This window comes from Petaurus breviceps, unplaced genomic scaffold, assembly GCF_028583685.1.
Source record: "Petaurus breviceps papuanus isolate PSGF00001 unplaced genomic scaffold, PetGlider_PUasm1.0 175, whole genome shotgun sequence".
In the NCBI taxonomy this organism is placed as follows: Eukaryota; Metazoa; Chordata; class Mammalia; order Diprotodontia; family Petauridae; genus Petaurus; species Petaurus breviceps.
In genome coordinates this window covers 52732784-52750743 of record NW_027185764.1, presented here as the reverse complement: position 1 = coordinate 52750743, position 17960 = coordinate 52732784, and the positions used below count along the sequence as shown (strand labels likewise).

The 17960-nt window shown below is 37.7% G+C and overlaps 1 protein-coding gene across 3 annotated transcripts in view; it reads left to right on the top strand.

The window, feature by feature from the left end:
• Positions 1 to 17960, top strand: part of LIX1 (limb and CNS expressed 1) — a 66743-nt gene that overhangs the window by 12847 nt on the left and 35936 nt on the right. For all 3 annotated transcript variants that reach the window (XM_069085157.1, XM_069085159.1, XM_069085158.1), the window contains exon 2: positions 9610 to 9773. In XM_069085157.1, coding sequence (XP_068941258.1) covers positions 9610 to 9773 — 164 coding nt within the window. The remainder of the gene's footprint in view (positions 1 to 9609; positions 9774 to 17960) is intronic.

Here is a 17960-nt window from a genome sequence, read left to right as displayed (position 1 = left end):
TATACAGATATATGCATATACATACACGCACACGCACAATCTTTTCAACCTTATTCAGTTACATGCTACAATGGACACTGGGTCTGGAGTCAGGAAGATCTTAGTTTAAAGTCATCTTCACACATTGATTAGCTGTATGACCCTGGGCAAGTCACTTAACCTCAGTTTCCTCAAGTGTAAAATGGGGGTAATAACTACATCTACTTTCCAGGATTATTGTGAGGATCAATATAGTAGGCACTATATAAATGCTTATGATGATGATGATGATGATGATTTATTGCTCCTAGATTCGTTTCCTGGTAAAAAATGGTCCTTGGTTATGGAAACATATCAAAGAATCTGTAATTTTCTCTCCTTTTTTTTTCTTAGCCTTAGATCTCCAATAGTGAAACAATTCAATGTTAGCCCAATTTCTCCTTCTTTTCTATGATGCTTTCCCTGCAATAGCCTTCTTATTTCCAGGAAGCACAGCCAGTCCAACAAAGGCCTGTGGTTAACACTGTTTATAAAGACAAAGTAAACACCTGAAATAAAGAAAGGTGAACAGACTATCCTGTGCCCTGAAACAAAGACTTTAGGCTTCCAAGAGGGGAGCTGAGGAAGATACAGGATTATGGCTTTGGGGTCTATAGTCTGAGAAGGTTTCAGCAACATAGCTTTAGTACTTACATTCCTCTTGTCAAAGAGCCTTGCTCCCTGGTGGCTACCTCAAACTGAACTTCTGCTCTCATGGCTACAAAGGTCTTCTTGTGACCTCCTGTAGTGCCAGTGTGATATTCACAGCACCTACGATGGCTGTAAATATGCTGGCATAATTCTGAATTGCAAAATATAGCAGATTCTCCACATGGAAGACAGAACCAAAACATTTATTCAGACACCAGAAAGCTGAATCCCAACACCAGAAAGTCAAATCCATCGTAGCAACAAAGAAATCTATGCACAATAACACTGAGGGGACTACCATGTGATTCAAGCCTTCCCCCAGCTAGGGCCTCACCACAAATGAACACTCATAGCTTCCTGTTTCCTCTCTCACCCTCAGCTCTAACTACTCTGACCAACTTCCTCTGGGGTCTACTCCAGCTCTGAATCTTCCTGCTCTACCTATTTAGCAAGCTCCTCCCACCACAGACTCATGTGACTCAGGCTTCCATCCTCAAGCAAGTCACATGGGCTTATTAATGGATGGGAAAGATCTTCCCATTAAGCAATAATACATTAACAATATACTTCCCAGTCTACAGTCTCATTAAAAGTTGGCCTCTTCTTTCTAGCCCTTCTTCTAGGGCTCACTGAACTCAGCCTCATTCACTATGAAGTTGCCTCCCTTTTGATTTACTCATGAACTTTTACTTATCTCAAAAAAGATTACCTGGCATAAGCAACATTGTAGAATTAGTTTAATATCTTGTTACTGCCTCCCCTTTTTTTCTGTGATTATTTTTTTTTGAAAGACTACCTCCATGAACATTATAAACAGTAATAGCAACACTGATAAACTATGATTGGATTAGCTCTTCTCAGCAATACAATGATCCAAGACAATTAGAAAAATTCATGATGGCAAAATGGAATATCATGTTTCAGGGGGAAATATGGTCATTCAGTGGAATGGAGGACTTTCAAGCATTCTTGATGAAAAAGCCAGAGTTGAATAGAAAATTTTACATTCAGATACAAGAAGCAAGAGAAGCATGTGAAGGTAAACAGGGAAAAGAAATCATAAGGAACTTATCAAAGTTGAACTATTAACATTCCTACATGAAAAAACAATAATTGTAACTGATGAAACTTTTCTCAGTATGAAAATAGTTGAAGGGAATATATATATATGAGGGTATATAGGCATATGAATAATACATATGTGAATGTGTGTATATGTGTACAGGTATACATAGATAGAGGGCACAGGACCAATTTAACAGGAAGGGATGATACTTAAAAGGTGAAATTAAGAGGTGAGAGAGGAATATAATGAGAGGAGATGGGGAGAGACAGAATGGGGGTAAACTCATTTAGAAGAGGCAAGGGAAAATGGTTGCAATGGAGGTGAAGAATAGGAAAGCAAAAGGGAATGGGTCAACCTTATTCCCGCTGAATTTGGCTTGGGGAGGGAATGAAATACACACTAAATAGCGTATCTCACCCTACAGGAGAGTAGGGGCAAAGGGTATGAGAGGGAAGGCAGGCTGGGGGGGGAGAGAAGTTGGAAGCATGCACTTTTGAAAAGGGACAGGGATCAAAGTAGAGAATAGAACAAGCGGGAGGTGGGAGAGGAGGGAGGGAAATATAGTCAGTCTTTTACAATATATCTACTATGTTATTGTTTTGCATTAGCCACACATGTACAACCTATACTGAACTGCTTATGTTTCCAGTAAGGGTGGATGACAAGGGAGGAAGGGAATGAATCTGGAATTCAGTTTTAAAATCAAATGTTTAAAAAAAAAAAATACACACACACACACACACTATTATTAATACTGTGGGGTACAAAGACTCTAACCCAAACTGACTACTCAGGGACCTCAAAGTGAAGATAGGAAGTTTTATTAGAGTCTCACGAGAAGCGGGAGGTCCAGTCACTGCAACAATGCCCAGGAGAGGAGGCCATTGTACAGAAGCTAAAACTGGGTTAAATAAGAAAAGGGTTATAAACATTAACACAATTATTACTGATGAGGCTCTAATCTTGTTGGATAATATACATAATATGTGAAGTTCATTACACAGGCACAGTAACAATCTTAGAATACTGAACCCCCCTTCAGTCTTACCCTAGACACATTCTTATTGGGACTTGAGTGCCCAAGGCTACTGTCTGTTCCTTGATTGGTCAAATACACCTGCTGCTGCCAGCTCCTTTCCATTCTTCATTATTTTTAGTATTATCTGGGAGTTTAAGTCTGGGAACCAGGGTCTGAGGTTTTTCTCAAGGCTACTGCCTCAACTTCCCAAGGTTACTACCTGGTCCTCCTTATCAATAGTCTTGTTCAGCAATTCTTGCAGTTCTATAGAAACTTAACTCTTTTATGATAAGCTGGGTTAAAAAGGGCTGACTAGAATAGAGCAACTATATAGAAAGACTTCTAAAGTTTCAAAGTCACATAATTTCTAGAAAAATGGAAACTTAGGCCTAAGGCCTAAGGACTTACTCATTTTACAGATAATCTCTGAGAAACCACACTTTTACCTGTTCCATACAATACTATTTTACATGTAATTGGGAAATAAGATATACAGGCACTGGGGCATAGAGATCCACCATGCCCTACTGTAAAAGTCGAAAGGGATATGGGAGAAAATATGGGAGAGAGCAGATTGGAGGAGGGGATATCCTGTGGGACTGCTATTTTGGGGCAGTGGGTAGGGGAAAAATGGGGAGAAAATCTGTAACTCAAAATCTGGCGGAAATGAATGATGTAAATCAGAAGTTAAGAAAGCATTTGAAAAATGGAAAAAAAGAAAAAACTCATGATGGAAAATGCTATCCACATCCAAAGAAAGAACTATGGCATCTGAATGCAGATAGAGGCATACTTTTTTTTTTTGGTAGCTTTCCCCTTTCATTCTGTTTCTTCTTTTACAACATGACTAATGTGGAAATATGTTTGTAGTGGCAAGCACACTGGCGTATATACCCAGGATGACTACTAGCACAGGTTCTTAGATCTACTTTACTAGGAAAGATAGCTGTTTAAGGGATCAACAATCTTTTTAAATTACTTTTACTAGTTCAGGAGAAAAGTCAGCACCTTGAACTTCAGAGAAAATACAAACAGAGAAAGTACAAGTAAAGAAATAAAGGCCAACAGAAAGGGCTTCTGTCTGAGAAATTAACACATATCAACAGACAGATCCATCTATCTGACCAAGGCAATACATGTATAGTTACTAGAGAGAGAAGCACCAACATCTGGGTTTTTTAAAGGAGGGAGAGGGTCCTTAACAGTTACCCAGAGTCTCATCTGGTCAGATAACAAGAACACTCTTCCAATAAGTGAGCCCCAAAGCAAAATGCTAACCTCAGAGTATGTATACCCTTTTTAAAGCCAGAAGGCATCACAACCCTTGTGACCCAGTAACAAATAGAAATTAGCAAAAGGTGTGGGCTTTCTTACAAAACAAGCCTCCCCTAATTAAGGGAAGCCTATTAATGGGTGGGGAAGAATTTAAATCCCATTAATCTTACCATGTTAAAAAAAAAAAATTACCTCCCTTAAAAAGATATCCTTTCTGTCTCCCTCTTTCATCTTGAATTAGGTAAGAATCTCAACCAAATGTATATTGCTTAGCTGCCCTGGGTAATTGTTAGATCTAGAGTAGTGATATAGAAGTAGGAGAAGGAAACAGGGAGAATACTTTTCCAAATAATTGAAAAGCTCATTTTTCTTTCAACCTATAGTATAATGTTACTAATGTAACTTAAAATAATCAAAATAATTAGATTTGCCTTTTCATAAAAAACCCCTGCATATTTGTGTTATCAAAATTTCATTCTTTCACCACAAAATTCCTCATTATACTCATATCTAAAATTAACTCTGATTGCTTATAACATACATCCCATTAATGAAAGTTCTTCAATTTGGTGTACTATTTAGTTGCAGCTATCCCTAAAGTTCTGTAATGTCTTCAGATAGCTTGTACCTTATTTATTACAAAGAACTTAATTTGTTTATATTAAAATACAGGGGACCTCCTTATAACAATACTATTATGGGAACAGAATGACAACCCTATCTATTATATATTAATTAGGCTTGTAGGATTTGGAGTTGTGTTTTACAGGATGTGATCTAATTTTACTCTATTTTCATTCGTTTTATTGTTTCTATTTACCAAGCATTATATTTCAGCTTTTCTTATAACTCTCCATAATACTCAATAAATATTATACACTCACACCTTTTTTTGAGACTAAGATAAATAACAGGTTTATTGCTCCAACTTTAGAAATACTAATAAATACAGTGTTGCAGATACCATTTCATCGAGGTGGTTTTTGTTGTTCAATTGTTTCAGATTCTTCATGACCCTATTTGGGGTTTTCTTGGCAAAGATACTGGAGTGGTTTGCCATTTCCTTCTCCAGCTCATTTTACAGATGAGGAAACTGAGGCAAACAAGGTCAAGTGACTTTCCCAGGGCCCCACAGCTAGCATGTGGCTAAGGTCAAATTTCAGCTCAGGTCTTCTTGCCTCCAGGTCCAGGATTGTTTCTACCACCTAGCTGCCCTCATCAAGGTTACCCTCCCCATCAAAATTCACCAGAATAAAAATCTTTAACACATGTAATTATCATTCTAAGTGTAATGATAATAAAAATCGGTTGCATAAAATAAATGAGAAAGTTTTTTAATAGTCATCTTCTAATGGTCTCTGTGGTATTATTTGTTCCTAGGTTTACCTTGATCTGTTCTTTCAATTTTAAATGAAATAGGTTTTTAATCTATCTTGTCTCATTGCTATTTTAAAAATTCCCTTTTTTTTGAATTCTCTAAGTAAAATTAAGCAATTAAGAGCTTAATGACCAGGGGCGGCTAGGTGGCACAGTGAATAGAGCACTGGCCCTGGAGTCAGGAGGACCTGAGTTCAAATTCGACTTCAGACACTTAACACTTACTAGTCATATGACCTTGGGCAAGTCACTTAACCAATTGCCTGGCCCTCTCCCCTCGAAAAAAGCAAAAAAAAAAAAAAGAACTTAATGACCCTTACCTTAACTTAATTTAACTTCTGTCTGCCTCAGTTTCTCATATGTAAAATGAAGATAACAGCAACACCTAATTCCTAGAGATCCTGTCAGGATAAAATGAGATATTTGTAAATCACTTTACACACATTAAAACATTATATAAATGATAGTTGTTCTTTCAAAAGCCTAGAAAATGAAAGCAAATCACTAGAGTTTTCATTTGAAGAGAGTGAAAATTGTGCTGTCACAGAGAGCTGCCTTGAAAAAGTACACCTATTACAATTACTTCATGTTCTCTCTGTCAATATATTGTTGTAACTAGAAGGGAGAATTATGGAATGCGATAAGGATAATCTGACTCTGTTGGAAGATGACTAAATTGGTTTCTTTAAAACATTTTCTACATATTCAACTTTTATCTACCCAGGATATATAAGCAAATATCTTATTTAGATTTTTAAAAGGAACGTGATGGAGCCTTGCCAAGATGAAAAAGCATCCAATGACTACTAACTTTTTTTCTGAATACCTCTAGCCATCAATACTTTAGGATGTAATCAATAAATATAACAAAAGCAATTCATCCCAATAGGATGGATTCCAACAAAAGAATCCTATTTATACTCATAATAAGCAGAACTTAGTTCTTCTTTCTCACATTATGTATTGTTTTTCAAAAGCTAGGCACCTACCTATTTTATTGAACAAGAGTCAGCCTCAATTAAAAAAAAAATTCCCATTCTCCAGTGGGTAAATGTTGAAAAGATATAACCAGGCAGTTCTCAAAGGAAATCCAAAAACTGTATGAAAAGATGCTCCAAATGACTAATCACATTAGAAATGCAAATTGAAACAATCAAAAAAGGAAAATGAAAGTTGATGGAGGGGCTATGGAAGAACAGACATAGGAATGCATTGTTGATGGAACTGTGAACTGGTCTCATCATTCTGGAAAGTAATTTGGAACAATAGCCAAAAAGTCACTAAACTATACATACCCTTTGACTCAGTGATAACACTAACTAGTTCCCCAAAGAGACCAAAAAAGAGGAAGAGGGCCTACATAGACAAAAATATACATAGCAGCAACACTTTTTGTGATAACAAAAACTGGAAACTTAAGGGGTGCCCATCAACTAAGGAAGGTTTAAATAAATTGTGATATGATATGATAGATATGATAGAGTAGAGATGACATGACAAAAATATAATTGAACAATAAGAAATGACAAAATGATTAATTCAGAAAAAAACTAGAAAGACTTATTTGAACAGATGCAGAATGAAGTGAGCAAAACTAGGAGAAAAAGTTACACAATAACCACAACGTAAAGAAAATCACCTTTGAAAGACTTGAGAACTGTGACCAAAGCAGTGACCAACTATGAATCCAGAGGACCAATGAATAATAAAATCATAGAGCTGATGGACCCAAGGTGCAGAATGAGACATATATTTTCAGGCATAGTAAATTGTGTATTATTGTTTTGATTAATGATGTCTATTTGTTATAAGGATTGTGTTTTTTCTTTTCTTTTTAAATTTGGGTAAGGGAGGAATTTTGGGGAGAAAGGAGAAACTAAAGATAGTATTACCAGAAAGAAAAGAAAAGAAAAGAGGGTCATTGAAGCCTTTTAAAATATAGAGAACAGAAGAAAATTCAGAAGGAAACACAAATAAGCAGAACAGCTTTGAAAATAACATTATACACTTTAAAAAAAAAAAGAAAGAAAACTGTATGAAATAGAGATTTACTGCTTTACATATATAATCCTCTTTTTATATTCTTTGTATATGGAAATGTTCTTGTTTGTTGATGATTGTCAAGTTCAGAATAACAAAAACAGAAAAGTATAATAAACTATATCATTCTAGTGAATTCTGTGATAAATTAAAAAGTGAAAAACTTAGTTACCTGGTCAGCGGGTCTACTATGCTTCTAGAGACTTTTACCATTGTTGGTGGAGCTGCCTAGTGGGTGAGTTATAGGTGGCGCCACAAGGACTGTCCTCTGTGGCTTGCAGGTTTCATCATTAGACAGACTGAGTAGGCTATCTAATAGATAGATAGGCATGGCATTACTTCTGCAAGGTCACCATTTGTGTGTGTGTGTGTGTGTGTGTGTGTGTGTGTGTGCGTGTGTGTGTGTGCGTGTGTGTGCGTGTGTGTGCGTGTGTGCGCGTGTGCGCACGCGCGCGCGCGCATAACCTAAGAGATAAAAAAGTTTAGTTCCTTAATGAAAGGATACCACCCATGCATGGACACAGATTTGCTTTTCAGATCAGTTAGTTTTCTCCTTGGAGCTATGAGAACCAGGCTCCATGGGGGCAGAACACTCACGGAGGGTGGGCAAATTATGACAGGAATTGGAAGCTTCAGTGAACAGAGCACTGCCACAAATCTCTCAGAACTGACAGAAATGAATTTTTTATTCCTCTTCAGTCTCCTCCTCCTTTCCTTCCCTCTTCCTATTCCTTCTTTCTTCCTTCAATATGTGTGATCCCTTTCTCCACATACTCTGTCCATTGGAATATAATTTTTGGTCACTTATATTTTGTAATCTGGGATGGGGGGGCTAGATTTTTAGTTTTGTTTTGATTAATTTATTATTTCTTTTTCTTTTCTTCAAAAAGCTGGGACAATTTACTTTTTGTCTTGTGCAGTTATCATTTATGAATTTCTTGAAATATAGCTCTGAAAGAACAGGGTTTTAAAAAGACCATTATGTTTCAAATGGAGCCACCTGACCATGCCTTTCAACCCAAATCGCTCTGGCTTTTATGGATTGTCTGGTAATAGCCCCCAGCCCAGGCCACTGTGGCTCATTGTTTAGATTTTGATAGCTTAGAATGAGTGTAAATAGCAATTGTTTTCCTTTCTGGCCAGAAACTTTGAGGGTCTTCCTCTCCCAGACTAATATTTTCAGGATGATAAATTAGGCCATCTTTTGTCTCAATTCTTACTTGGCCCTTAGTCACTAAATGGGCATTGCCTCAGATAAATCAAGCCCTGGGAAAAACCTTAATTTAGAAAGGCCAAAGTCACCCACTGCATTCTGGGTCATCACTAGTCATTTTGATTTTGTCTTGTTACTGGACTTCTCTAACTCTGAAGGCTAGAGTGAGGCTGATGACTTTGCACAACTATGCCTCACTTCTTGTGTTGTTTGTCCTTTGTTCCCAGAGGACCAATGACATCAGGAATGTTAAGTCTTGACTTGCAAGGGAATTGGATTTAAGTGAAGCAGGGCTGTGCAAAGTCACCAGCCTCACTCTTTCCTCCAGAGCCATCTGGGTCCAGTGGCAAGACAGAACAGGATGACTGGAGAAGGCCCCAGATGCAGTGGGAGACTGTGGCCTTTTTGAGCTAAGGTCTTTCCCAGGTCTCAGTTTGTCTGAGGCAACTCCCATTCAGTGATTAAGGCTAGGTAAGAAATCCAATTCACAAGCAAGGCAATGTGACATCATTGGTCCTCTTCAAGAATGAAGAATAGCAACAAATTAACTTGAGGTAGAAGGTTTGGAGAAGACATGGTAGCTGACTTCAATGATCTAAAGATCTGTCAAATGGAAGGAGATTTATTCCTTTATCTTTGGCTCCACATGGTAGAAACAGGAGCACTGGGTTGCTAAACACAGATTTTGGCTCAATATAAGGAGAAACTTCTGAATAATCAGAGCTACCCAAAAAGTGGACAGACTGGTCTGTCTCAGAGCGCAAGGAGTTCATGGAGCTCTTTGGAAGTAAGGCCACATGACCAGCTGTTGGGGAAAGGGATTCTTGAGTTAGATAGGCCTAGAGGCCCTCTCTTGTCCCTTCTAGCTGTAATTCTATGGGAAATAAAATCGGTTTGTTAAGAAGAGACATCTATATCTAAAACAATTATTTGTGCTTGTTTTTCTCCCAGTGAATGTTGTGTCAATGCTGCAAGAATTTTGGGAAAGCAAACAGCAAAAGAGAGCTGTGTTCCCAAGTGAAGGCTTGGTGGTGTATGAGTCACTGCCATCCCCTGGGCCTCCATTTGTAAGCTACGTCACCCTCCCTGGAGGAAGCTGTTTTGGTAACTTCCAGGTAAGAAGTGCTAATCTATTTGTTAAAAAGAGATATTTTCATGAATAGAGCACTGGTCCTGAAATCAGGAGGACCTGAGTTCAAATTTGGCCTCAGACACTTAACACTTACTAGTAGTGTGACCTTGGGCAAGTCATTTAACCCCAATTGCCCTTCCTTCTCCCTTCCAAAAAAAAAGGCAAAAAAAAAAATAATAATAAAGACATCTTGAGTTGAGCTGAATTAATTTGGTAAGGCTAGGAGAAAATAAATTTTTTAAAAAGAGATATTTCTATTATAATAGAGTAAGACCCTCTGTAACATTGAGATCAGAAGACAAGGATGTTACCAACATAGCAGGCTTTCTAAGTAATAAAATGAAAATTATGTGCTCAACTTTTTACACTGGGGTGTGAGAAGCAGTGTGGTGGGTAGTAGATAAAATATATACTTGTTCAAGTCTTATCTCCAACATTTGCTTGCTATGTGACCCCTGGCATGTGTCAATCTCCCAGAACCTTGATTTTCTCATCTGTAAAATGGGAATAATTATACCTACCTCATGGAGTTGTTATACAGCAAAAATGAGATAATGTATGTAAACTACTCAGTAAACCTTAAAGCATTATATAGTATCCAAGATCTGGAGCAGGAAGGGACCTCAGGTACCATCAAGTCCATCTCTCTCATTTAATAACAAGGAAATTTGAACCTGTTTCCTCTGACTCCAGGTTAATGTTCTTTCTATTATATTGCCTTGCCTTCTATTGCTTTCTACTGAATTGTCTTGCTTCATAAAACTATTTGTTCTCATTTAACCTACATTATAATCCAATCTGTAGAGTAGCTTGGTGGAACTCTGGATAAAGAGCTGGACCTGGAGTCAGGAAGATCTGTGTTCAAGTCTGACCCTCAGACACTTACTAGCTATGCAACCCTGGGCAAGTCACTTAACCCTGTTTGCCTCAGTTTTCTCATCTGTAAAATGAGCTGGTGAAGGAAGTGACAAACCACTCCATTATCTTTGCCAAGAAAACCCAAATAGGGTCACAAAGAGTGAGACATAACTGAAACTGATCACGTAGTGCTCGACATTGATGGTCAATCAGTATTTGAATTCTATGCTATGCTAGGCACAAAAGAATGATAAAATATGCTGTCCATTCTTAAAGAGCTGACATGCTGTGTTCAACATTATAATCAACAACAAAACAACTAAATAGTGTATATCAAGATTTTCAGATGCCATAAAGCTGAAGAACATAGCTAACATGAGAGATGACAGTATCAAAATTCAAAGAGATATTGATAGGTTGGAATGCTGGACCAACCCCAATAAGACAAAAGTGGAAAAAGACAAATATGTGTAATCTTGCATTTAGATTAATCAGTTGGCCAGGTCGAGCATTGGGAAGACCATACTTGGTAACTGTTTATGTGAAAGAGAACTAGAATTTAAGTTGACCACAAGTCAGTTGTGTGCTGGTAAAGGTTTAACAACTGATTGGAAGAAAAAAGTATGCCTGATACACTTTTAAGTTCAATCTTCATTATTAACATTTTCTCCATTGCTTTCTTAAGTCAACAGTCAACAAAACAGTAAGGCGGCCTTTGATTTTCAGTGTTTGCCTATTTCAAGATATAAAAATGCTATCCCAAGTTCATTATAAGCCAGCAATGTGACATGGTGGTTGAAAAAAACTGATACCATCTCATGCTGTATTAATAGAAATAAGATTTCTATTAATACAGAAAATTCTATTCATATAGTTTATTCATAGAATTATTACAATTTATACAATGTATTAATATATTATAACATGTAATATAATTGTAATTAAATTAAAATATTTTATTAATAATATAATATTCTATTAATGAGCCTTAACTCCACTCTACTCTGCACTGATAGGTGTACACACACTGGCAACTGGACAAATCAGACTTCCTGGAACCCTAGAATGTTTGAGCTAGAAGGGACATTAGCAATCATTTTTTCCCCCAAGCCTCTCCACTTAGAGAGTGCACATTGTCCTGTGATGACTTAGCTGAGGAACAGGGCCCATGATTCCTTCCAAGGTCTTTTCACTCCATAAGGTTGCCAGGCTTTGCAATTCTGTCTCTTAAGATGGTGAGTCTTAATGTTGTTAAGTGTAGTTAAAATAGGAAACCAGAAGAATTATGATATTTAATTAAGAACCAGACAATTAAACTATTAGAGACTAGTTTTTCTGCTGGCTTAATGTCATTGGTAAAAAGAGCTAATTAGAAGAGGGTGACCAGAATGATGGGTTTTCAGAATTCTGGAACAATGTCCAATGAAAAATGACTCCTGGGGACGGCTAAGTGGTACAGTGAATAGAGCACAGGCCCTGGAGTCAGGAGGACCTGAGTTCAAATGTGACCTCAGACACTTAACACTTACTAGCTGTGTAACCTTAGGCAAGTCACTTAACCCCAATTGCCCTGCCTTCCATCCTACAAAAAAGCAAAAAAAAAATTTAAAAATGCCTCCTGAAACTACACATGGAGGCAGTGAAGACCAATGGGAGACATGACAGTTGTTCTTAGGTATCTGAATATCTGTCAGTCAGGAGCAGAACAAGGAAATTACAAGGGCAGGTTTTGGTTCAATATGAAAAAGGTTTTTCTAACAGTTTTTCTAAATGGAAGGAGTTTCCAGTTATTTTTGAGTTCCCCATCACTAGAAATGTTCAGACAGATCCTCAGTGATATAAAGGGAATTCAAGTCTATTATAGAGGGAATTCCTAATTTTTGGTACAAGATGAAAGTGTTAGGTAACTTCCAGTTCTAAAAGTCTGATTTAATGACACAACCAATAATACCAAGAAATACATATGTTTTAAATTGTTTAGTGCAGATAATTTCCATTGCTATAGGGGTTCGGAGAAGGAGATCAAGGCTGTAGTCAAGTAAACCTTGATGCCTAAGTGGCAGCTAGATGGCCCAGCCAGGAGTCAGAAAGACTCATCTACCGGAGTTCAAATGTGAACTCAGATACTTACTAGCCATGTGACTTTGGGCAAGTCACTTCATCATCTGTTTGCCTCAGTTTCTTCATCTGTAAAATAATCTGAAGAAGGACATGACAAGCCACTCCACTATCTTTACCAAGAAAACCCCAAATCAGGTCATGAAAAGTTGGACATGACCAAAATGGCTCAACAACAAACATTGATGGGCCTAAAAATATTGAGCCTGGATAGGGAAAGAGAAGAGGTTAGCCACAACATGTTTTTAATCATAGTCTACCTTCTCTGCTCTTCCAATATCATTCTTTGAGGATGCAAACCTATAGTAAAGTGTTCCCTGGGTTAAACCTAGTTAGGAGAAAAATTGTCTTCCTCCCCCCCCCCCCCCAAAATCACAGCCCAAGACCAAATAGAAGTGCCTTAAAGCCCATTTGGGTTCACCTATAAATGAAGAGAATCAAAAGCTGACTGTCTAGATATTTCATCTAGCAATTACTTCTCTCCACAAATGGGGAGGAAAAGGTAAAATTCAAATATGTGAACTTTGTTACACAGCTGTTAGCAGCTGTGATTGAAGAGGTTAAAAACATTGCCTACAAGACAGTTTATGATTCTCTGTGGATTTTATTTATCCATACTTACCTTCTCTCCCACAATCATTTATAAGTAAAAGTTGGCCACAAAAATGCACATATTAAGTAATATTATATATGTAAACATCTGTTCATATAAAATGAATACACACATTGTTACGCTATGGTTTGTCATGAATATTGAATGCATTTGATAGCTCAACACCACTTTTTCTAGTGTCTTTAAGGGAACATTCTACCTTTTTTATTTTTGCTAGCTTGAGAATCACCAGTCATCTCCCAAATCCCATAAATATCTCTGCAAAAATGATAGCGTCTCCCTTGGGAAGTAATTGAATGTTTTTGTCATAGTCTTAAATGACTTTTTTAAAGTACAAGAACTAAACTCATCTGAGGGGAGGTCTGTTTGTGAGTCCCAAGATTATGTCAGAGTCTTGCTTTCCATATGTTTAAATCATCCTATCACAAAGTTCTCAGGAGGACCATTAACATCCTTACTTAAAATGTCCAGAATTTTGTGAATCTAAGATGCTTCAGACATTGAATTTTAACTGCCCAAATGAGTCATTTTACCCACTTGGCAGCAGAAACATGGGGCAGAAAAGGAAAACAGAGAAGCCATCTCCTAAAACCATGTTCTCATGCTTTTCTTTGTATATCAGAAACCATCTTAAATGCCATTATCACCATATAACATTTCATCCTATTTTTGCCAGCAGTTGGACTTTAACAACCTACATTCTCATTCCTACAATGCTTTTCACATAATCAAATGTCACCCCTATGAACTTTAAAGTATTTCACAATAGCTTCTTAATTTTTTACTGAGACATGCAGGAACCAGTATGTATGGTAGCAGTTGTCTTACTAGGCCTCAGATATCCCCTCCATTAGTTTAAATAAGCCAAAGTGATCCTACTGGAGGGATGAATATTAGAATGGATATTAGGATTAATCCCTCTCTTTCTTGAGCAGTCACTTAAAAGCTGTGAGAAATTCTGTCCATTCACTCTTTAGGGAAAGGGTATGAGGGCTGAGCAGATGGGCTTTAGTCTTGCAACTAATCTTGAGTAAAGCAGTCAAAAGACTAGAATGAACGAAAACTCTGGTTCTTATACAAGGAAATCTCACACCCAAATGTAAATTGTAGATGGATGTGAAGGTTAATTAACCAACCCTTCCCCCATACCACCGCCCAAAAAACTAGAAAGACAAAAACACATCAAGCCTTTAGTTAGCCATGTCATTGAATAATATGCTCCCAGAATTCATTATAGCAAGAGGGAAAAGTGAATAATTAAACTTTTTAGAAATGTTCTTGTTGCTTCTGAAGGATTTTTTTAAAAAAACTTTGCAGATCTGAGATACAAACTTGTATTTTTTTTTTTAAATCCATTCCCTGATATTAAAGATCTTAAGTAGAAATTCCTGCATTTGCTTCATGCCATTTTTGTCTGGGCGGCTAATCCCTGCCTGCGCCCTCACCCCCACTCTGATTCTGATCACATACCATGACCATGAAAACTTACAGTAATTTCCATTTACTACAAAAAGACTAATATAAGGGCCATCAGATCAGCTTCTGGCTCCCCTCTTGCTGAACTCAGAAGTAAAGCCATTCATTGTTCCTGCAGATGTTTTTATTTTCAGTACCAAAGGGAATGTCATTAAGTATTTTATCTTCATTTTTTTGAAACTTTTACATTTTGATTAAATGTTCTGTGATTCAGTCTTTATTTTCAGAGCAGTAGCCTGGTCTTCTGCAAGTAAGTCTGCTGGGATGATTTAGATGAATGAATTTTACTCTTATTTAGGGAAAACAGCAAAAACTCCCTTGAGTAATTGTTAGTAGGTACAACTTATATGAGCAAAGTTTAATATAAATTTGAATTAATAAGTTCATCCTGTGACTATAACCCTGAATTATAGTGATGGCTCAATTTATGTGAAAACTATGGGGTGCTTATTCATTGAGGTATTACACTTACTGGCAAAATCTAGAGCCTCCTTTGCTTTCTAGGAAACAAATAGAAGGCGAACAGCTTTGATGCTGAAAACTTAGGCAGAGTCCACAATGTACCAATTTTCAGACTGTTAGAACTGGAAGAGACTTTTTAAGATCCTCTGTTCCAGCCACCTCATTTTACAAATGAAGAAACTAAGGCCCAGAGTGGGGAGGGTCACATTCCCAGGAAGATGCAGAATTAAGAATTCAGTCTAAAACAGGAGTGACCAGATGCTTAAAACAATTCTCTTTGCACTGCGCCATGCACGTTAAATTCTCCAGTGGATCTGTAATCTCCTAGATGTGTGCTTCTTCCCACAAGCAGATTACAAGCTTTCCACACCTGACTACCCTCTGTTTCTCTTGCCAATGTCCTTACACAACTTTGCCACTTGGAGTCCAACCCCAAGTATCTTCGTCAAGTTCTCTTGACCTCTCAAGGATGTCATTGGGGAAACTCAGACTTTTCACCAGTTATCTCTCATTCTTTCCAGGTGACCTACTCATTTCCCTTTTCAATCATAACATCTGTGTACTGGGAAACATCTGGATAACTGACTGAATGTTTCCATTTTAATACATTTAGTAGCATTTCTCTTCCCCTAGAATAGGGGCAGGGATAGGGATTGGGAATTGGACCTGTGATTTTGTTGGCCTAAGAAATTTCTTGTACCAATGAAAGTCAACAGCTCTAACTTATTAGAGAGTTGCCTAGAACACAGAGAGGTTGTGACTTTCTCAAGGTGACACAGCCAGTATATATCAAAGTTGGGACTTTATCAACTATCCCACAAAAACAGTGATAAAAATATGCATCAAAACTGAAGAGTTCAGCCAGTTTTCTGAATGTTTCCAAGTATCCAGATATTTGGAGGAATATTTTAGCTTTAATCTCAATGTTTTGTGTTCAATTATTTTAGTCCAGGAAAGCAGTTCTCAAAGTATGGTCCAGAGACCCTTCAGGGTCTTCTCAATTATGAAATTATCTTCATAATAATACCAAGACATTTTAACTTCTAGTATGGTAAATATGAGAAAAATATCACCCACATAAACAAAAGCGCCTTGGGGGGGGTCCTCAGGAATTTTTAAAAGTATAAAGGGACCTGAGACCAAAAAGTTTAAGAACCCACTGGTCTAAGAAATTGATAGAAAAAGAACCATTTGTTAACAGATGAGATGGCTGAGGCCCCCAGAAGGGGATTGCCCTAATAAACTCCATACAAAACCAAGATTCTAACAGGTGATTACTTTCCTTAGCACTTTTTAATTCCTAGCGCTCCCCCCCCCCTACAGTTTTTCAAATCATCAATTATTCCCACAAATCCTGGGAAGGAGAAAGAGGCTTACCCAAAAGATATGTCTCCTAATAGACAGAGACTTGGTTTTAAGGAACAAGATACCTAAGGCAATGATGACGTTATAGATGGAAAACATATGCTTATATACATTGGATGATTATTCTCAGTGACCAGTGAATTAAGAATCTACTTAACTCACAATAAACTGAGTTTATACATTTAAGTTCTTCCCAGGAGAGTCATGGCTAAGAGAAAATTTGATTATACAAAAGATGATTTGTAGACCTGACTAAATAGCATTCTGATGCTTTATTTTTCAATGAATTGTTGAATAATGCCAGGTTTAAACATTCCATATCCCAAGAAGAGACTTCAATGATTTTGTTGTACATTTTGAGGAGTGTAGACCAGTTCTCATACTGTTTTAAATGGCAAGTTTTCTCCTTGAAATTACCCATGACCACTTGCCTGTCTGGGCATTTGGGATACTCTCCTTTGACTGGCAACATGCTGCATAATGTAACATTTCTGCTAGGGGAGGCATTTCCTGGTGGAAATCTCCACAGGAAAGCATGCTGCTCTGCAGTTAATGAGACACAAATATGGAGAGTAGCTCGGCTTATTCCCTGAACATTTGAAAGTCATGTATAGGCTAATTGGCAGCTCTAATGAGTGGCCGGCCCAGTGAAATTGGTGGTCTGAGCTTTTTTTTTTTTTCATTCCCCACCCCCTCCAGAAACTTTAGGCTAATCTTTTCTTATCAAGTAAAGTGAATAGAGCAGCTTTGCCTCCAAATAGAACAGTGGGGTGCAGTGAGAGAAAAGCTTGGGGGGAAAAATAGGCCCCACACTGAATAGGGACTTCGAGCTAACTCCATAGGAGGGTTCCACTTCTCCACTTAGCCAGTTTTAGGGGACTCTGACCACTGAGCTGGAAATAAAGCAGCATTCCTCCCTCCTTCACCTCAGTAGATTCTCTCTCTCTCTTCCTCCCCCCCCCCCCCGTCTCTCCTTCTCTCCCTCTCTTCTGCTCTCCCTCTCCTTTTCCCTCCCATACACAAACCTCTTCCCTCTATCTGCTTTGTGTGAAAACGTCTGCACCCAAGCATTTGGCTCAACCAGAACTGAGCCCTTGTATATGAAAGGGTAAGAAAACAACTGTGAAAATAAACCAAGATCTCAAGTCCTAGTCAATTCATCTTGTCTTCACCTTAAGTTTAAAAAGAAAAGAAAAAGAAAAAGAAACCCACGTGGTTTTGTAATAGTTACCAGGGACTGTCTTCAATGTATGTGTGTAGAAATAGCATTGGGGGGGG